Source organism: Eumetopias jubatus, unplaced genomic scaffold (assembly GCF_037043125.1).
Source record: "Eumetopias jubatus isolate StellerSeaLion01/CBP00866 unplaced genomic scaffold, mEumJub1_p1.0 scaffold_9, whole genome shotgun sequence".
Taxonomy (NCBI): Eukaryota; Metazoa; Chordata; class Mammalia; order Carnivora; family Otariidae; genus Eumetopias; species Eumetopias jubatus.
In genome coordinates, this window is record NW_028274815.1 from 20,799,935 (window position 1) to 20,822,492 (window position 22,558).

The 22,558-nt window shown below is 39.3% G+C and overlaps 1 protein-coding gene across 8 annotated transcripts in view; it reads right to left on the bottom strand.

The window, feature by feature from the left end:
- DTNB (dystrobrevin beta) overlaps positions 1 to 22,558 on the bottom strand; it is a 217,723-nt gene that overhangs the window by 33,833 nt on the left and 161,332 nt on the right. For all 8 annotated transcript variants that reach the window (XM_028099502.2, XM_088026349.1, XM_088026351.1 and 5 more), the window contains exons 12-15: positions 22,380 to 22,467; positions 9,529 to 9,614; positions 8,339 to 8,452; positions 2,782 to 2,878 (exon numbers count right to left, since the gene is read on the bottom strand). In XM_028099502.2, coding sequence (XP_027955303.1) covers positions 2,782 to 2,878; positions 8,339 to 8,452; positions 9,529 to 9,614; positions 22,380 to 22,467 — 385 coding nt within the window. The remainder of the gene's footprint in view (positions 1 to 2,781; positions 2,879 to 8,338; positions 8,453 to 9,528; positions 9,615 to 22,379; positions 22,468 to 22,558) is intronic.

Below are 22,558 nucleotides of genomic sequence, written 5' to 3' on the forward strand. Positions count from 1 at the left end.
GGGAGAAAAATACCGGGGACATGATTTAGAAAGTGAAACACCAACATACAACCACTTCCAGATGAAATAAGTTTGAGACAGAGGTTACCTATACACATTCATCAAGGGAAAAATGTAAGGAAAAGATACTCTGACCATGGGTACCTGGGTGTCAGTCTACATTATGTTATTAAGAAAACAAACAAAAAAACTATTAAGAAGGTCCCTGGTACTCCTTGGTGACAGGGACTAAATCTTACTCATCGCCAAATAGCTAAACGTGATACTCAGGAACCAATATTTTCTTGTTAAATAAATGTATGATTACTTTTTACCCTGCCTTATTCCCAAAAAAGGACTTAAGATTATTGTTGAATGAATTAATAAGCAATGCTGACACTTCATATGTATGCTTCCTTAAATTATCATTTTTCAGATAAACAGACAATGTACATTATATTTCACTGAAGTAGTAGAAAGAACTTGCTGTGAAATGGAAATTTACTGTGTGGCGTATTTTAATTTATGAATATCCCAGACCATGTGGTTTGATTGTCCATTTGACTAAGTGCTTACAGCTGTTTTATGAGAGAATTAAATGCTAGCAGACTGAACATCAATGAAGGCAGGACAGTCCTTTGAAATTAAAACTAGGATTCTAAAGTGTACTTTTATTATGGGTTGGTGAATAGTTTTTTTCATAGTAGGAAAACATCTTTGAAATTTTCATGGAAGTCAGTGATTCCTATGGATGACCTTTTAGGAGTGCATATAATATACAAATTAGGATTGTGCTATCATCCTTGTAGGTAGCTGGACACTAGAGGCATGAGATTTTCAACTCTAAGTTCCAATCAATGGATAAAAAGACAACATTCCTGGTCTGTGTTGCAAATTCTTCCTCCCAGTATGAATGGCCTAAGCCTATCAGGTGAGTAAACTCTAAGACATTTAAGAAGCTGGCAGGGGATTCTACAAACTGGGGCACCAGGATCCTGCTTGCTTTACTGTAAGACAATAGCTAGAAATACAAAGAAACTCAGGGGTTGGTATCAGAGTTCTAGGCATCAGCTCATTCTGCTTAGCCCTTGAGCACCAGCATCGGAAGTGAACTACAAAGTTAAGTAATATACATGGGGCTCTGAACCAGGAACTCTAAGAAACATGAGGGTCACCCAGTTGACGAGAAAGCACACCACGGTACTTTGGGGAAATATATTCTGACCTCCCTTCAGTTTGCATAAACCTTTTGCCTTTTACAAAAATTACCCTAGGGTACCTTCCCACCTATGTTTGGGTAATGTCTGAGAACATCTTACTAAAAGGAGTTTGACCCAGGCAAGGGGTGGATGGATCCCTTTATCTCCTGTCTGACAGGGGACTACCCCACATGGCAGGGCTTTCAAAGCCCCACACGGCTCCAGATGTTACAACAGCCAAATGCATTTAAGTACATCTCTGCTGTCTTGAGTGGGTGATGGGGCTGGAGTAGCTGGATACTTGGCCACTATTAGAGGGATGTGGGCCAGGTTTTATGCATTAGATTTTCTTTAAACAAGACCCACTTAGGACATGAAATATTTCTCAGGAGAAATTCTGTTAAAAGGGTTAATGTAGAAACACGTCCATGCAAAACCACCCAAATACCCAGGACCAAAGCTCAAGACTAAAAGAAGTGATTGTCTTGAGCAAGTCACAAGTCAGTTTAAAACACAAACACTACATTTACCCAAGCTGCTAATACCACTAGCTTCATTATGAAGGGACCCGTCTAGAACAGAGAAGTAGAAGAAAAGTCTCCAAGTGGATGTTTTCTTGAGCCACCACTCCTAGTCTAGACCCTTGTCACTCACTTCAGGCTAGATGATTATATTTGTCTCCATTTCTCCTTTAGTTTCTCCCCTCTCTAATCTGCTCTACACATTTTCCCAGACCATTATTTCCAAAAACTTCAATGACTCCCCTATACCACAGGATTAAATCCACTCCCCTCAGCCTGGCTTTTGAGGTAATCCACACTGTGTGATTCCCACTCTGGCTGCTAACTCTGTGTCCCACCACAAAATACAGTGGTTTGCAGCAGAGACACGGAGACCCAAGGAATTAGCAGCGGGAACAAATGTGCTCTGGTATTGCTGCTCCGTATCTGGGTAAAGATTCCCCTGGAATGCCAGTAAAACTGTCTAAGTGAGGACATTTAAATGCCAAGAGTGCCTCTCTCTCCTCTGGGGTACAGGGCTTGTAATACATTCAACAACAACAAAAAAAGATAGTGAGACCTGAATCATCCCAAAGTTATTTAAGCTCCAATATAACAAATCTAGAGCTAATATGCTATTTTGTTCCTCCTAATAAAGTTATTCATTAGAATTAGTCTGATTAGCTTGGTCTGCTGTAATACTAAAATAGTTAATAATTGTTATGTATTTAGGTGGACTATTTGAAAACTTGTCTTAAGAGAAACTTTAAATCGTTGAGAAATTTTCATTTATATAGAGTTAATATCCTGTTTACAAACCTTTATATTTATTCATAAAAGCAACTACTCAAGGACAGAACTCTAGTTCCAGTTACTCATTTTTTATCATCAGGCTTCACGCTAGTTTCGAGGAATTTCTGGAGTCACAGCTAACTTTATGGGCAGCCGCATTTCATCCTTTAGCTGCGTCCTGTCCTGACACCACAGGGGATGCAGCAGAGCGGGTGGTGAAGGCGGAGGAGGACAGCTGAGCGGAGGGTGGGGAGGCGGGGCGGTGGGGAGGCGGGGCGGCCAGGAACAGGGAGGCACCAGGGCTCTCTCACCTTCAGCAGCTTCATCAGCCCTTCCAGCTGAACCATCAGCTCACGCCTGCTCTCCTGCAGTGCCGACATTCTCTGCTCCAGCTCATCTTTCCTCTGCCTGTCCGAGGGGAAAGGCCCATCAGCAAGGAAACTCTGAAGATAAAGGGATCTTCAAAGAAGGGTCCAAGCGTAGGTGAAATTGATTTTAGACCCGAATTCTGCTACTTACCAGGGTCTGATGAGCTGAGCAAGTCATTTAACTTCTGCTAGTTATGTCAGAAAGTGGGGATAATATTTATTTTGCTCTCTTTCCTTTACTGTTGTGAGAATAGTTTGTAAAAATGCTTTGGAAAACACACAATATAGATATGGCAATATAGAGAAAAAGTATTATTAATATTATTATTAAAGCAATTTAAAAAATTCCTCAGGAAGTCAAAAACCTCATTTAGAAAGATATATAAAACTAGTTCAAATTTGAATTGACAGTGAGAAAATGTATGAAAACTGCTCAGGGAGAATAAGGTTCCGTTGCTATTGCTTCCAGCACCAGACACCAGCCTCAAGAGTGTGACTGACATTAGGGTGACTCTGTGTCTAAGAGAATTCACTTTTTCCTGAGGACAGATTTCATGTCAATTCTAGCTCAATATGTCCAAAACCAAACTTAAGACTGTGGTTCGCAAGTAGTTAGTTCTCTTTCCCGATTTCTTCCAGTTGTCATGGCTGAAAACTTCAGTCCTCTTTAATACTTTTCTGTTTATATCCTATTCTCCATCACCCAATTCAGATGATTCTTTCCTAGAAATTTATGCGTCTTTCTCTTCCCACGTCTCTCACTTTATCCAGGCACACCGCACCTCACATGTGCAATGGTCTCCCATCTTGATTAATCCTGATTTCATCTGTTATGGTGAGGTGGAATAGAAATCAGGAGACTTAAGGCCACCATTTACTAAATACTACAACCTTGGACAAGCCACTTACCCTGTAAGAGCCTCAATTTTCTCTTTGCTAAAATGGGACTAACTACAAACAGCAATGGCAATATTTTGAGGATCAAATAAGATACTAGGTATGAAAGTGTTCTATGAACTTTACAATGCTGCTCAAAGACTGTTCATTTCATCATCTTCCATAATAATCTTAGTAGAATTTCTAGCATCACTAACTCTTGCCTTGCATGATCCATACCTCAGCTGTCCACTCTAGTAGCCACTAGCCACACATGACTACTGAACACTTGAAACATGGGTATTCTGAATTGAGATGCACTGGATTTCAAAACCTTAATGTAAAAAAAAAAAAAAAGAAAGTAAAATATCTCAATATTTTTTAATGTTGATTATATGTTGAAACGGTAATATTTTGGATAAATCAGGTTAAGTAAAAGATAGTGTTAAAATTAATGGCACCTATTTCCTTTTAGTTTTTCATTGTGGTTGTTAGAAAAATTTTAATTACATATGTGGCTCACATTCTATTTCTATCGGAGAATGCTGCTCCAGACCCCACCAACATTCCTATCCCTAGTGCCTTACCTTCTATTCCCTTCCATGTCTGGATGTCTAGTTGATGGTTCCTTTTTCCCTAAACAGATCCTATCATTTCACGACTCACAACCATTCCCCCACTTCTTCCAAATGTTATTCACTCCTTAGTGTCCAACCCAAACATCACTCTTCCCAGGAAGCCTCTCCTGATTACTTCAGCAGGTATCAAATCCTGCTTAATTAATCACCATAGCAATTGGTGCTTCTCTGTGGTAATTTATTTTACCTTGCATTGCTGTCATTCCTACCACGATGCAAAATCCTTGAGGTCAGGGATGAGTCTTTGCATGTACTGAATGGTTAAGAGACTATCACGCCTCCAGTATGTACTCAGTTAACATCTGGTGAAGTTACACAATCATTGTTTGAAATCCTCCAAGGACTTCCAATCACCTATCACTTAAGGCTCTCTAGAATCTGATCTCAATTATTCAACTTAATTTTATCTCATATCACTAGCACTTTAAAGATTAATGCAATGGATGCCTGAAACAAACTCTTAGCTCCAAGACTCCTTCCCTCCTCTGAAATGTATCATATAGTGATTTGGGGAATCATGCTGAACCCCAACTCCACTTCTAATCTGAAATGTTTTCTCCCAGATTTTATCCACATCATCCCTACCTTTCATGGTCTAGCTCAATTTCCACCACCTCCATGGGTCTAACTGCTTCCAGCCTATATATATATATATATATACACACACACACACACACACACATACACACACACATACATATACACATATATGTATATATTTCCCTACTTATATTCTTTTTTTTAAGACTTTATTTTTTGAGACAGAGAAAGAGAGATAACGAGAAGAGTGGGGGGCGGAGAGAGAGGAAGAAGCTGACTCCCTGCTGAGCGGGGAGCCCAATGCAGGGCTCGGATCTCAGGACCCTGAGATCATGACCTGAGCCAAAGGCTGATGCTTAACTGACTGAGCTACCCAGGCACCCCACCTACTCAGATTTCTTATGACATAGTGCCCATACTACTTATTAACACTATATAATATTAATTGACTAGAAAATTATTTTACGTTTATTTTCAAAACTATATTATAAATTTTTAAGATGGACCCATTGTTTTCTAGTCTTCATACTCTCTAAATTTCCAGTGCAGCTATAAATGCAATAAAGAGAAACTGATTCATTCAGTTGTCTAGAAAGCCTTTCTTCCCTGAACTTTTAAGACTGGATGCAGTACTCTTTCCCTGTGCTGTGCATAACCAAGTAATTATAATATGTGGTGAAAATGAATGAACTCCAGCTACATGGAAGAATCCTGAAGCATAATACTGGGCGGGGGGGGGGGGGGGAGGTTCCACTGTATGCATATAATAACATTTCTCTAAAGCTCAAAAAACAAAACACAAAACTAAACACTTTAATATGTGGGAATACACATATATTTGATAATACTATTTAAAAAGCAAAGGAATGATAAACCAAATTCTGGATAGAGGTGAGCTCTGTGGAGAAGGTGGAAGCAAGGAAATGGGATCAGGGGCACTTATACACGACATGGTTTTAACAATATATGAGTAGATGTGGGTTCATGCATATTCATTTTATCATTATACTTTGTATCTTACACATTTGTCATATATGCTGCTGTAACGAATATGCCATTAAAAATAGTAATCAAGGGGGAAAGACAACCCTGGTGGTCAGAATTCATGACAACTAATCCTAAGAATGAAATTCTCCATCTTCTTTTATTATACTAGCTGGGTATTGGCAGTTTCTGGATTCCTATATATTGGTCAAAACCAGAAGGATGTCAGATACCTAGGAATGAATCTTGCCCTTTATATGTCTTTTGATAAACAACAGTTCTTAATATGAATAGAGATGAATTTACCAACTTCTTTCATGGTTAGTTAAGTGCCTGCCTTCGGCTCAAGCCATGATCCCAGCGTTCTGGGATTGAGCCCCATGTTGGGCTCCTGCTCAGTGGGAAGTCTGCTTTTTCCTTTCCCTCTGTTCCTCCTCCTGCACCCTGATCATGCTCTTTCTCTAATAAATAAATAAAATCGTAAAAAAAAAAAAAAAAGACATTCCCTTCATTTTCTTCTGAAGTTTTAAAGTTTTGTCTTCATGTTTAATCTATCCGGTGGTATTTTCTCTATATAGTATGAAGCAAAGAGCCAGTATGTTCTGTCTGTACGCATAACCAATTGATCCTGCACAATTATAAAATAGTCCCTCTTTCTTCAATGATAATGGAAGCTGCTTTTGAGATTATTTAAATACTTCCTGATTTCTCAAGAGTTAGACCCTCCTTGGATTTAGGTTAAATTCTTGCTTCTTGCTGCCTACATGACATGACACCACTGGACTTAGCCCTTTGCCTACTAAATCTATGATATTTTTCAGACCCCTCCAGCTTAATAAAGGACTTCTAGCAATCCCACCTCCAGCAGCAGTTAAAACTGGAGTACAACCATTTTTGCTTTGCTAGATACAAAATAGTTACTTGTGCCTGAACCGTGGTGGGGAAACAGAACAGTTGTATCTTATGCTGAGCGTGTAGAGTTACACTGGGTTTGAGTCAGCAGGACATGTTCTCCCAGACTTCCCAGCGTAGCACCAACCTGCTAACATCCCAGGCATGCAACAGAGGACCGCATAGCAACCAAATCCTCAAGCCCAATTAAATATAGAAACTAAAATGAATCTTCAGAAGAATGGAAATTCTCTATATCTCTAATGATTTTCATCTGCACAGTTTAAATTCTTTATGACTTATTTATTGATGATATAAATCTAGACAGAAAGACAGTTACAGAAAAACCATAATCTCCATTCTCTAGGAAAAGAAATCATGGTTGAGAAGCTAAATGACTAAGCCAAAGGAAGAATTAAAAAAGGACAGCTATAAGCGGAATAAGTCAATCAGAGAAAGACAATTATATGATCTCATTCACATGCGGACTTTAAAAACAAAACAGAGGATCATAGGGGAAGAGAGGGAAAAATAAAACAAGATGAAACCAGAGAGGGAGACAAACCATAAGAGACTCTTAATCATAGGAAACAAACCGAGGGCCCTGGGGGGGGGGGGGAGGAGGATGGGGTCACTGGGGGATGGACATTAAAGAGGGCACCTGATGTAATGAGCACTGGGCATTATATAAGACTGATGAGTCACTGAACTCTGCCTCTGAAACTAATAATACATTATATGTCAATTAAAAAAAAAGGATAGCTATGCAGAATCCCAGGTGATAGCACATTAAAAATCAACTGTGGAATGTCCAATGTTACAACCTACACAGAAAGAACCCACTCTTTGGAAATTTAGAGGTCTGGTGAAAATCAAGTCACTTAGTGTCCAAAATGTCTTCACTTACCAAAGAGTACACACACATCTTTCTAAGACTGATAGGATATAAGACCCTAATAGCTTTGACTGGTTCACTTTCATGTTATGGTCTTCTAGAAGATTTCTCCATTTCCTCCAAAATAGCATCCAAATGGGGGCTGAAGCTGCTCTCTACCCCTAGTCAGATCCCGTGCCCTTTAGCCTCCCAGTCCTGAGACAGTTTGTATTTATGTTGAAGTGGGAAGATTCCACAGCCATGGTGCAAGGGACTCCCACTTGGTTTTGTGTCTGAGGATGTGCAGAGGTAGCAAGCACCCTTCTCCTTCAACAGAGTCCTGCTCCATGAGGCACCAGGAGAATATACTCATAGGACAGAAGAGCATTATTCCTGCCAAGAGTCTTTAAAGTCAGAAGAATTAACAAGATAAGAAGATTGTAGCACAAGGGTCTTAAAGCAATCACAAAAGTATAAACACTGCTCTGCTTGTCATGGAGCTGGAAAATGGTGTTGACCTGGTTCTGTAATGATGGCTGAAGTTCTCAGAGTCGTTAATAATGGAAGCCAAACACCTGAAGCGGTAACAGAATGAGTGGAATGCCTTTGTTCTGACAGGACTAGTTATAGTGATAAACAGATTCTATCCCACTAGTTTGGTTCCCTGACATAAATTCCTACCGTAGCAGATACTTACCTCAGCAGCCGCAGCTCTGCCAGCAATGTGGGGTTCTGCTGCGCCTTCTCAGGGGTGGGCTGGGAAGCCTGCTCGTGCTCCAGACGGAGACGCTGGATCTCTTGCAGGATCTCCCTAGAGAGGACAGATGAAAGAAAGATGGCTGCACAGCTCGCTCTTTTCCTGTCAGGACTTCTAACTCTAGTACAGTGGCCTCTACCAATCTTGTTCTGACTGTTTCCGAATGACCAAGATGTCAAAGAGTCACCTTCTTAACACTGCTGCACTTCATATTTCCTCAATGAAACAATCCTTTGTGGTAGAAAAAGTGATATAAATACTCTTCTCAAGAACTTGAAAAATCTCCACAAAAGGAAAACCACCACTAGAATGCTCTGTTCCTTTCTAGGGAAAGGAAAAAAGAACTCCCTGCAACCTCCTAATATGGGTCCTATGCTAACTTCTCCCGTCTTTGTCTCTCTTCTTCCTGTTGAGCAGCTGAATGATGAGAGCTGCCATTTCTTCTTCCTGTGCTTGTTACGTTACATCCAATCTCCTTGTCCTGGTTTCTGCCTCTCAGGGCATACTGGTGTGCTGTCTGGTCTCCGTGCCTTTAATTAATTAATTAATCTATTTATCTATTTATTTTTAAGATTTTATTTATCTATTTGAGAGAGGGAGCACAAGCAGCGGGAGCTGCAGGCAGAGGGAGAAGCAGGCTTCCCGCTGAGCAAGGAGCCTGATGTGGGACTCGATCCCGGGACCCTGGGATCATGACTTGAGCCAAAGGAAGACGCTTAACTGACTGAGCCACCCAGGCGTCCCTCTCTGTGTCTTTAAATGGCTTTGTGGTGAGAGACCAGTCAGTCACACGCAGCACAGTGGGCCAGGATATGACAACTAGACAGAGCAAAAGGGGGTTGGAGTGGAAAAGGGAATCATGGGAGGGGAACTGGTGGGTGGGAGAAGGCACTGGGGTAAAGAATCCACCTGAGGGCATGTAAGTAGGGCTGTGGGCTACCAGAATGTATGGCGTGCAGAGATCTACAGATTAGACTAGGGGCATTCCCATGAGTTGGTCGGGCCTATATTCACTGAGGTGGGGTCTTCCTTTACAGTCAAAAGCCAGCTAATCTACAAGGAAAATGAGAAACAGATACTCACATGATGATCTTGGACTTTAGAAGCTGGCTCGACCTCTGCATTCTTACCTGTTTTTGTTTTCCAGTTCTGCAATAAGCTGTCTTTGTTGCTTGTTGGCATCAAAGTTAAAGCTCAAGTCAGTGGGAGGACGGGTCTACAGTGAGGAGAAAGAAAGGGTTGTTTTTCTTTTGTTTTTTTTTTGGTGTGTGATTAAACTACATCCTGAGTCCTAGACTACTGACTTTTTAAAACAGTTTTTTTAGGTATAATTTACATACCATAAAATCTACCTATTTTAAGTATACCATTCACAGTCTTAGTAAATTTAAACTGTTGTGCAACCAATCACCACAGTCCAGTTTTAGAACATTTTCCGTCACCACAAAAAATTCCCTCATGGTGGTTTGTCGTCAATTGCCACTCTCATCCCCAACCACAGGCAACCACTGATAACTTTCTGTCTATAGTTTTGCCTTTTCTAGAAGCTTCATATATATGGACTCATACAACATGCAGTCTTTGGTTTCTGGCTTTCACTAAGCATGATGTTTCTGAGGTTTGTCACTATTGCTCCATGAATCAGGAGCTCCTTCCCTTTTATTGCTGAATAGTACACCCCACTGTTCCCAGTTTTTGACTGTTGCAAATGAAGTTGCTGTAAATTTTCATTTACAAGTCTTTGTGTTGATACACATTTTTATTTCTCTTGGGTAAATACCTAGGAGTGGAATTCCTGAGTTATATGTTAACTCTATATTTAATATTTTGAGGAACTATCCAACTGTTTTCCAAAGTAGCTGTACCATTTTAGAATCCCACTAAGGAGGGACAGTTCCGATTTCTCCACATCTTCAACACCTGTCATTGTCTTTTGTTTTAACCAGATTCTAGTGCATGTGAAATATTTAATTTGTGGGGATTTTTAAAGATTTTATTTCTTGAGAGAAAAAGCACGAGAAGGGGGAGAGGCAGAAGGAGAGGGAGAGAGAGAATCCCAAGCAGACTCTGTCCTGAGCACAGAGCCCAACACGGGGCTTGATCCTGGGATTCTGATGTCATGACCTGAGCTGAAATCAAGAGCTGGACACCTAACCGATTGCGCCACCCAAGTGGCCCCCCCCCCGGTTATTTTTTTTTAACTGAGATATAATTTGCATACCATAAAATCCACTGAAGCGTCCAATTCAGTGGTTTTTAGTATATTTACAAGATTGTGAGATTACTGCCACTAACTCCAGAACGTTTTCATCAGCCCCAAAAGAAACCCAATACCCATTAGCAGTCATTCCCCATTCCCCCTACACCCACACCCTGACAACTGCTAACCTATTTTTTCCATCTGTGGATTTGCCTATTCTGGATATTTCATATAAATGGAATCATACAATACGTGATCTTTTATGTCTGGCTTCTTTCAGCAAAATGTTTTCAGGGTTCATCTGTGTTGTAGCATGTTATCAATACTTCATTTTTTGGGGGGCTGAACAATATTGTTACATGGATATACCACATTTTGTTTATGCATTCAACAGCTGATGGGCATTTGGGTTCTTCCCATTTTTTGGTTATTTTGAATAATGTTGCTATGAACATCTGTGGACATGTTTTTGTGTACAGATAGGTTTTCATTTTTCTTGGGTATACATCTAGGAGTGGAATTGCTGGGTCATACAGTAACTGCCTTTTGAGGAACTGCCAAATTATTTTCCGAAGTGGCTGCACCATTTTACATGCTCACCAGCAATTTATGAAGGTTCCATTTTTTTCATATCCTTGTCAACACTTGTTATTGTACATCTTTTTGATCGTAGTCTTCCTAGTAGGTGTGAAGTGGTATCTCCTTGTGAATTCAACTTGCATTTTCCCTATAACTAATCTGTGGAGCATGCGTCCATGTGCTTATTGGGCATTTGCATATCTTCTCTGGAGAAATCATTTGTGGTTTTGATTTGCATATCCACTGACATTCCTGACCCTTGTTACCTCCTTTAAGAATACAGAAGCCAATCAACACAAACTAGGAAAAAGGATGCATAGGCGACGGTTCCCTTTTTTTTCATTTACCAGAACGGAAGCTCAAAAGGAAGGCTCTGCAATGGCTATGCTTCACACTCTGCACATACTTGGTTCTACCTAAAACATGACCTACCATGAAGCAGAAACCTTGTTTCCTGTCTAGAGCTTAAAGATGCAATAAGTAATTCTTTTCATGTGGCATTTCCTAAATAAACAGGGGTAAAACAGCATAGCAAATGTGGGTGGGAGGCTTTTTTTTTTTTTTTTTTACCAAATACTTTTTTCTTAAAAGAAAAAAAAAGGTGATGTTTCTTCTTTTAGAGTGGACCAACAGCCAATTGAGCAAATTTTCTATATTCTTTCCAGAATCTTGTGAGAGCCAGAGCTGAGCCTCAGAAAAATGGCTTGCCTGAGACTGAATCTGCTGTGAATAACAGATTTCCAATTCCTGAAAACTGGAGTTAAAGCAAATGGCTCCTTATTAGCGTGGGATCAGGGAAAATTACGGATGAGGAAATGGGCTCCAAAATGAATTGGCTTCGTGATGGCAAACAAACAAAAACCTCACAGTATTTTACTGGAAATTTCTTTTCGTTTTTAAAAAGATTTTATTTATTTATTTGACAGAGAGAGGGCAGAAGTGGGGGGAGCAGCAAAGGGAGAGGTGGAAGCAGACTTCCTATTGAGCAGAGAGCCCGACGTGGGGCTCGATCCCAGGACCCTGGGATCATGACCTGAGCCAAAGGCAGACGCTTAACCAACTGAGCCACCCAGGTGCCCCTTCATTGGGTATTTCTAAAGAATTTTTTCAGTTTTCAGTTACTGCAAGGCTGAGGCTTCTTTCAAAGAAGAGGTTAAAACAGGAATCAAGAGTTATTATCAGCAGCAATTCCTAACCAGGTGAGATTCTTTGGCACCAAGAAGTATTGTTACTCAAGTACAAAGAAGCGTGGGGGAAGAAGATTTCTATCCTGAGGCAGCAGTTCCACTGGGCTGACAACAGAGAGAGCCCCCCAGGGGAAGTGTTTATGATGGCTTATTTCACCCAATCAAATTCTGAACACAGTCAAGGGTACATTAAGTAACAGAGAAACTTAGGATTTTATTTATTTACTATCTTAAACTCCACGCTGCTTGTATTAAAAAAAGAAAGAAAGAAAGAAAAAGAAAGAAAGGCCAGGTCTCTCTTCCTAAAATGCCTCGAGGATAGTGAAGAGAAAAAGACAGAAAGGGAATTATTAGTTCATAAAGACACAGAATACTTCCATCACAAGAGACCTAAGGATGATTTCTTTAAAAAATTAACTAGTTCATTCCTTTATTCAGCAAATATTTCCTGAGCACCTAGTATGTGCTAGACACTGTTCTCGTGTAGCTACATGATGCTGGGAGAGAAAGATAAGGAACCGAAGATCTAAGTACAGACCATCAGAGGTGATAAGTTCAATGATGAAATATAGGGTCACAAAACAGAGTAAACTGAGACAGAAGACTGACTCTTTTTGAATGAGGTGATAATGAAAAGTCTCTCAGAGACTCAGTCAAGTGGGGAAGCAAACCAGGTGCTGGGCTGAGGGATGGGTGTGCTGGGCAGAGGCCAAGGCCTGTAGCTGCTCCATCTGGGTGTGTTCAGGTCAGTATGATGGAACAGAGTAGGCTCTGGTGAAATCGGTAGCTGACTCTATGAGATGACCCTGGGCCCCAATTACCAAGGGCCTTTTAGCATTTTTAGAGTTTCCATTTCATTCTGAAAGTGGTATGAAGCCACTGTAGGATTCTGAACAAGGAAATATGGACTCAAGTCCAAATACTGTAGGTACATACTCTGCCTTCAAGGAGATGGAGCTTATCTCTCAGTCCTTTAGTACAGACTGTCCGTAGTGACTTCTTTCCAAAGAGGACAGTGTGGAAAGCGGGGAAAAAGTAACTTTATGTTGGAGAAACCTGACAAACACTACCTGGGCCAGGTGATCAAGGTCAACATCAACAGTGATAAATGATGTTGGTACTATGTATCCTTGATACAATGGAAGAAAAATGGCGCTTAGCTTCTCCTCCTTAAAAGCTATAACTCAAGTCTAATCATGAGGAAAACATCAGACTAATCCCATTTAAGGGACAGTCCACAATGTAGTCGACTAGTACTCCTCAAAGCTGTCAAGGTCATCAAAAACAAGGAGAGTTAGAGAAACTGTCACAGCCCAGAGGAGACTAAGAGACATGACAACTAAATGTAATGGGCTATCCTGGATGGAATCCTGCAGCAGAAAAGGGACATTAGATAAAAACTAACAAAATCTCAACAAAGTATGGACTTTAGTTAATAATAATCTATCAATATTGGCTCATTAACTGTAATATGTGTGCCATGCTAATATGTTAATAGGAGAAACTGAGCATGGGTTATTTGGAAACTCTAGTAGCTTTGCAATTTCTCTGTAAATTTAAAACTGTTCTATAATAAAAAGTTTATAGGATGTGAGCCCTGTTTTGGCTCCTATATAGAGAATTTACTGTAGTGAGCGAAGAATGGAAGTAGATAGGCTAGTGAGGAATCCTAGGTTTTGCTATCTACTCACCGCAAACCTTGAGTTATTTTATTTCCCTATATTTTTATTTTCTTAGCGGTAAAATGGGAATATTTACAGAAAGAGATGTGAAGGGGATCAACTCCTCTGTTACATAAGCATTCTTTTAGGTTTAGGTAATCTCACAGAGCTCCATCATCTTTAATGAGATGGAGATACATCTGAAAAATACAGGGTAGGGGCGCCTGGTGGCTCAGAGTAGAAAACAAGACCCCTTCGGGTAAAACTGGGCAAATGTTACAAAACCAAGGAAAGCCAACGTAGTCAGCAAACTATAATCTGGTAGCACGCATTTCTGAAACCTCCTCAAAAAAGACTGGAGGCTTCCCATCTGTATGAACTTGGCAGGATGAGTTCCAGAGATATGCCTGATACCAGCTAGGCTTTCTTTGTAACCCAGGGGCACGCTGCACCCTCCCATCTCGTTTAGACCAAATGGAGGGCTGTGGATTATTAATTTCTCTCAAAAACCCAACGTTTTTTAGGGTAGTGGCTCCCTAGCTAGCTGTAAATCAGAAGACTGAAGTTTTGCTTTTCCTTTTTAAATAAAAATCAATGAACTCTAAACACAGAGATTCTGATTTAGTAGGTTGGAAGCAAAGCCAAGGATCTATTTTTTAAATGTTTCACATGTGATTATAATAGGTATCCATGTTTGACAATTACTATTTTACAGGGGTTTTGAGTCATTAAATGTGTGCGAAATACCACATGGATACTGTGGTATCCATGGTACTGTTGTAAGAAGTACCATAAGGATATTGTAAGAAGCCATCAGGATATTTCTGGAATGGTGCATGCCTGGAGCAGGCAAAGCCGTAAGGCTGTGATGGCTGGGCTAAGCTATCTGAAAAAAAGCTTCTTGGGGAAACATGTGAGGTGGGATGACAACACACTATTTCCCCTTTCACATTTCTTCCAAGTTTTCCATAATGAAGTTCTCATAAAAAACAAAACAAAAACAAAAACAAAAAACAACAAACCACCCCAAACCCTTCTCAGATTACATCCAATGTTGCTGATGTTGGTGATGAAATTTTAATAATTGTAATAACAATTACTATGATTTACCACACACTGTAATTTTGTTTTGTTTTGTTTTTAAAGGAATTTAGGCACTCCAGGAAAACAAATGAGCTTTCCTGGCTCATCTGAGCAACCTCGAATTTCTTTGTTCAAGGGTGAGCCTGAAGAGGTTTCAGTGGCCATACTGTCACCTAAGGAGACAGGACGGACCTGCTACAGAGGCGCTCCATGGGGTACAAAGCTGGTTGCTCAATTTAATGGTCTTTTTTTGTGAAAGAAGGTTTTTGAAAAAAAAAAAAAATCAATACAAAGCCTACCTGGCAGGTTATAAATACATTCTTTTGAGCACTACACCCACTTTATGCAAAGCACTTGTACGAGTGAGAGAGATTAGCGGCTTAGTAGTCTTCTGTTTAACAGAAATCTAGTCAAGAAGAATCCTTCCTGAGAGGCCCAATATTTAATAAGATAACTACACTTTGGAAAACAAACTGAAGATGAAAGGGACCATATCAGTATTTCGTCTTAAGACCACTCTAACAATGATCATTTTCACACGAATTAGAGAATTGGCATCAGAAAACTATCAGGTGTAAACAGACTTATCTTGTTTGCAGGAAAGGAGAACTGTGACCTCCTTTTCAGGGTCAAATGGCTTTGGAGCTTTTATTTACAATATTTTAAAAGCATGAGGTAAAGTCAATAAGACTACATCATGGCATTAAATACACTTCATTTTAAAAATTCAACCACAGTGCTATCTCAACAAATTTAATTTTATAAATTCTAATTTCTACAATGACCTAAACAGTTGTGACTGACTGAGGACACATGTAAGGTGTAACTGATTACATGGAACTCTTCTTTTTCCCTGACTTTCCCCCGCTCCCTCCATTTTGTTCTTCTCCACTAACCTTTAGAGTTGTAATGTTAGGAGTCAGATATGTGACCTAATACTAGATTCTCAAGGAAAAGATTGAAGTCTAAACAAACCCAAAGGAATAAATTACTTTTTTGAGGAGAAACAAAGCAAGAACTCTCCACTGGAAGCTTTCGTTACTCTATTTCTCTATGAAGAAGTAAAGATAAATTGGTACACATTCCTAAAAGTAATATACTATGTTTATGGAAGACGGTCCTGAGACACCTGGCTGCCTGTCCAGTCCAATTTCACTCCAAGTATTGTTCTCAGGGCTCTAGCCACACAAGCATCTTGTTAGGCGCTGCAACCTCCGAGCTCAGGGCCTTCAGAGAAGTTGAAACAGCCCCCCGTCCCACACTGGGTGTTCCCTTCATGCTCACATAGTCTGTTGTTTCAGCCTCAAATCCTTCCTCCTTTTGTCTTCCTCTTTTCTTCCAGATTTAATGCTCTTCCTGAACTACAACCTTCTGTAGCTAAATCTCAGTAGTTGGCAGACTAGTACCCAAGTCCCAGCTGGACCACTTACAAACTGACACCTTGATTAGTTTCCTTACCTTTTGGAAGATTAGTTTTCTCATGAGATTGTTCTGATGAATAAATGAGCTAAAATATGCACTTAGAACAATGACTGGCACATAGTAAACAGTCAATAAATGTTAGCCATCAGTATTATTCTTTTAGCATGAACCTCACCGGGATCCTGGCCAGAAAAGTCTTTTTCCTTTTCCTTTGACAGGTTTAGTTACTTTCAGTATATTAATGATATTCGACTATCTTTTTTCATAAAGAAAATTCTTAAAGTTTCAACATGAACATTAGCAGGACTGGATATAACTGGATGTGTTATTTGTTTTTAAACAAAGGGGTTTTTTTTGTTAATGAAAAAGTTATTATATTGTTCTTGGTGTTGAGAAATCTAATTATCAATTCTTTGTAGGTATCTATCCTCTCTGGTTGCTTTTTGAGTATCCTGTCTTTGTATTCTGCAGTTTCACTAGGATACACGTAGGTGTGAACTTTTATTTATCCAGTTTGGGACTCACTGTGATATTTCAGCCTGAGGATTCAAGTCACGAATCAATTTTGGAAATTTTTTCAGCCATTAATCCCTCAAATATTTTCTCACCTAATAGAAAATAAATTTACTTTCCTTTTTGGTGGGGGGAGGTGGGGGGATTCCAATGAGTTGACTGTTGGTTCTCCATCTTCTATGTCTAAAAACCTTGTTTCAAATTTTTCACCTTTTTGTGTTGTATTTGGGAAACTTTCTCTTTTTTAAAAAGATTTTATTTTTATTTGACAGAGAGAGAGGAAGAGAGAGCAAACACAAGCAGGGAGAGTAGCAAAGGGAGAGGGAGAAGCAGGCTCTCCGCTGAGCAGGGAGCCCAACATGGGGCTCAATCCCAGGACCCTGGGATCATGACCTGAGCTGAAGGCAGATGCTTAACCATCTGAGCCACCCAGGCGCCCCCATTTGGGGAACCTTCTGACATGTATTTTCCAGCAGACTAATTCTCTGTGCAGCTGTGTCTGACCTAACATTTAACCCATCCACTGAGTTTTAAATTTCAGCAACTTTTGTTTTTAAAATGTTTATGTTCTATTTGGTTTGTTTTCATCTCCAGTCTCTTTAGATAGTCTTTTATCATGTTTTTAATTCCTTCTTTCAGGTCTGAAGAAATTTTATTTATTTTTAAAGATTTTATTTATTTGACAGAGAGAGACACAGCGAGAGAGGGAACACAAGCAGAGGGAGTGGGAGAGGGAGAAGCAGGCTTCCCGCAGAGCAGGGAGCCTGACGCGGGGCTCGATCCCAGGACCCTGGGATCATGACCTGAGCCGAAGGCAGACACTTAATGACTGAGCCACACAGGCGCACCTCAGGTCTGAAGAAATTTTAAACATAGTTATTCTACAGCCAATGATTCTAGTATCTAAAGTCACCGAGGGTCTAATTTTACAGAGATACTCAGGAGTTCGTGTTTAGTTGGACTCTTTCTGTGGGAATCACTGCTTGGCCTCAATTGAGAATGTTAACCTCAGGAGAGGATTTGTATTTTGCTTCTCCTCAACGCCGTAGGATTAATTTTATATTAAAATTTTACTTTGGTGTTTCTCAATCTATGAAGTAATGTAAATGCACCCAACACAAGTACAGACAGGACTAAGACTGTGAATCCCCAGGGGAGACCTCTTCCACTCCAAAAGGAGGAGAACCTAAAGCTTTCTTGTCCTATCTTTGTGTTGGCAGATGGATGGTCTTCTACACCGTACCTTCACCGGGTTATAATGCTTTCAGGGGCCTGGCTTAATGTGAAAGCCTCATTTCCAACTCTCCACTTTGTGTACATACAAGGTTTTGCCCACTGCACCTCAAGACAATTAAAACCTAAGCATAGGGCAGGAGTGGCAGCAACAGTGGCCCAGGGGCTGCTTTGGGTTTCAGTCCTTTTTAGTTCTCAGGAAAATGAATTCTCTTATCTTCACATCTCAACACAAGTAACACTTTCTCACAGAGGCCATACAGTGTATGTCAGGGACCTGCTATCCATTTTCATAGTTCCTTCTATTTTTCCTCCAGTGCACCTAATTATTTGTAATTATTTTTTTATTTTTTTTAATATTTTATTTATTTCAGAAAGAGAGAGCGCACGAGTGGGAGGAGGGACAGAGGGAGAGAGAGAGAAAGAGACTCCCCTGCTGCGTGGGGAGCCTGATGCGGGGCTCTATCCCAGGACCCCGAGATCACGACCTGAGCTGAAACCAAGAGTCAGATGCTTAACCGACTGAGCCACCAGGAGCCCCTATAGTTATTTAAGTTTAACAGTGTATTTGTTTACTGTTTGTCTCTCTCACTAGACTGTTAGTTCCATGAGGGCAGGCATCATTTGTTCATCATAGTATCCAATCTGGCACATCATAGGAACAAATAAATATTTGCCAAATGAATACAAACATGACGGAGGGAAGGGGAAATGGATATTAATATGCACATAACTCTTCAAGGAAAGTAAAGGGCTGAAATGAAAGAAAAAAAGAGAACATTTTATTATAAATTATTTCAAAATTACAGTAAACCCATGGCAAATCCTTGGGTAGCCGTTTCTCAATGCAATCAAACTTACATATTCACCATTCTTGGTTCCTTTTTCTTTTAATTGAGATATAATGCTCATATCCTAAGTATGCCATCCAATCGGTCTCGACAAATACATACAACTCACGTAACACACACCTCTATAAAAATGCAGAACGTTTCCATCAATCCAGGAAGTTTCCTTACCTTTATTCAATAATCCCATTCCCAGAAACAGTCCCTGGTGCGATTTCCATCACTATAAATCAATTTTACCTATTCTAGAATTTTATGTACATGGAATCAAATTGTACGTACTTTAGGTATGCGATGTATGAAAATTCCATTTGCTCCACCTCATCTCCAACAATTGATGTTGTCAATCTTTTTCATTGTAGTCATTCTAGTGGGTCATTATGGTTTTAATTGGCATTTTCCTGATGATTAATGATATCAAGCACCTTTTTATGTGCTTATTGCCCATTTGTATATCTTCTTCTGTGAAGTGTCTGTCCAAGTCTTTAGACCATTTAAAATTTGGGCAGGAATTTGAGGTGCAGGAATTCGTTACATAGTTTGTCCTTTGTCAGACGTGTGTTGCAAATATTTTCTTTCAGGTTGCGCTTTGTCTATTTTTTTAATAGTATCTTTTAATGAGGAAAGAATTTATTTTCAATAAGGTCCAACTTACCAGTTTTTAATGGTTCATGATTCCTCTAAGAATTCTTTGCCTGCTCCAAAGACATGAAGATATTTTTCTAAGCCTGCTTTTAGTAGCTTTATGGTTTTAGCTTTTATGTTTAAACTTATGATACATTTCAAACTGGTTTCTATGTAAAGTATGAGGAAGAGGTTGAGGTTCTTTTATTTCATATAAATATATAGTTGTTCCAGAAGCACTTGTTAAAAAGATTTTCCTTTCCCAACTGAATTTCTTTTGTGCCTTGTAAAAAAAAAAGTCATTTGACCTTAAACATGTGGGTTTACTGTATAGGATGACTTGTCTATCCTTTTGCCAATATCACACTTTCTTGATTACTGTGGCTTTTTGTAAGTCAAGTAGAGTTATTAAGTCCTTCAACTTTGCTCTTTTTAAAGACTTGGTTTTTCTAAGTCCTCTGGTTTCCAAATACATTTTAAAATCAGTTGGCCAGGGCGCCTGGGTGGCTCAGTCGGTTAAGTGTCTGCCTTCGGCTCAGGTCATGATCCCGGAGTCCCGGGATCAAGTCCCGCATCAGGCTCTTTGCTCTGTGGGGAGCCTGCTTCTCCCTCTCCTTCCCACTTGTGCTCTCTTTCACTATCTCTGTCTCTCTCTCTCTCTCAATAAAATCTAAAAAAAAATAAAAAATAAAAAATAAAAATAAAATCAGTTGGCCAATTTCTTCAAAGTTTATTGGTATTTTGATTGGTATTGAATCTATAGATAAATTTGGAAAAATCTGCCATCCTAACTATATTAAATGTGAATATCCCATGGCAAACCTCTCCACTTATTTAGGTTTTCTTTAATTCCTCTCAGCAATAGTCTTAACATCTTTCATTAAATTTATCCATAAGTATTTGATTTTTTTTAATCTTATAGTAAATGGCGTTTTTCCTAAATTTAGTTTTCTAATTACTCACTGCTATAGATGGAAATATAATCAATTTTTGTACATTGACTTTGTATCCTGCAACATTGCCCTAAAGTCATGTACCTATTCTAGGAGTGTTTTTGTAGATTCCTTAGGACTGTCTCTACATAATCATGTTGTCTGCAAATAGGACAGCTTTACTTCTTCCTTTCCAACATTTATGCCCTTTCCTTCTTGTCATGTTGTACTGGCTAAGACCTCCAGTACAATTTTGAATAGAGGTGATGAAAAGTGGACACCCTTGCTTGTTCTCAATATTAGGTAGGAAATACTCCAAAATTTAACCTTTCAGTATAATATTAGCTGTAGGTTTTTTTGTAGGTATTCTTTATCAGACTGAAGACGCTTCTTTGACTCCTAGTATATTGAGAAATGTTATCATAAATGGGCACTTATTGTCAAATATTTTTTCTGCACCTATTGAAATGATCTTATAATTTTCTTTTTTAAACTGCTAATATGGTGAAATACGTTGGCTGATTTTTATGTATTAAATGAATCTGTACTCCTAGGACAAATCTCACTTGACCATGGAGTACTATCCTTTTTACATATTGCCAAATTCAATTTGGTAATATTTTGTTAAAGGTTTTTTCATCCATGTTCATGAGAGAATTTGATTATGGATTTTATTTTCTTGTAATGGCCTTTTTTGTTTTTATATCAGGTCTAGAGTAGCCTGATAAAATGACTTGGAAAGTGTTCCTTCTTCCTCTATTTATTGAGAATTTATGTCAGATTGTTATTATTTCTTCCTTAAATATATGATAATATTCAACAGTTAAGCCCTCTGAGCTTAAGAGTTTTCTTTGTGGGAAGTTAATTACAAATTCAATTTCCTTAACAGATTTAGGACTATTTAGATTTTCTATTTATTCTTAAGTCAGTTTTGTTAATTTGTGTCATTTTTTAAAAAAGATTCTATACCCCACATGCAGCTTGACCCACAACTTCAAGATCAAGAGTTGCATACTCTGACTGAACCAGCCAGACAACCCTAATTTGTATCTTTCAAGGAATTTGTTTGTTTCATCTAGGTTGCCAAATTTATTGGCAAAAAGTTGCTCACAATATTCCCTTATCATCCTTATAATAACTATAGGATCTGTAGCAATGTCCCTTCTTTCATTTGTGATATTAGTAATTTGTATTTTCTTTCCTTTTTTCTTGATCAGGATTTCTAGGGGGTAATTAATTTTATTGCTTTTTAAAGAACCAAATTCTAGCTCTTTGATTTTCTTCTTCTTCTTTTTCTTTTTTTAAGATTTTATTTATTTATTTGATAGAGACAGACACAGCGAGAGGGAACACAAGCAGGTGGAGTGGGAGAGGGAGAAGCAGGCTTCCCGCTGAGCAGGGAGCCTGATGCCGGGCTCCATCCCAGGACCCTGGGATCATGACCTGAGCCAAAGGCAGACGCTTAACAACTGAGCCACCCAGGCGCCCCTCTTTGATTTTCTTGATTCATTTTTTTTTTTTTAAAGAGGATACTGTAGATAAAATTAAAGGCCACTATAATCCCTTCCCTAAACCCACTCCTCTCTTTCTGTTCCTGAGGTACCTATTCTTCTAAGTTTCATGTTTACTATCACCTACCATTTGTATATTAAAATAATGCTAATTTCTGCTACTCTCCTAGGACCTTTCATTTACTCACCATGTTTCCTGCTTCTGCAGCCAGCCGGGCAGCATAGCGAGCTATAAGTCGGTGTTCCTCATCCAGTCGGCTTGGACTGTCCAGGACACTGCCAAAGAGACAAAAAATTCAACAGGTGTCTATTAAACATTCCCTACCCTTGCTTTTCTCTTAGAAAGAACAGATGGGAGAAAGCTTAT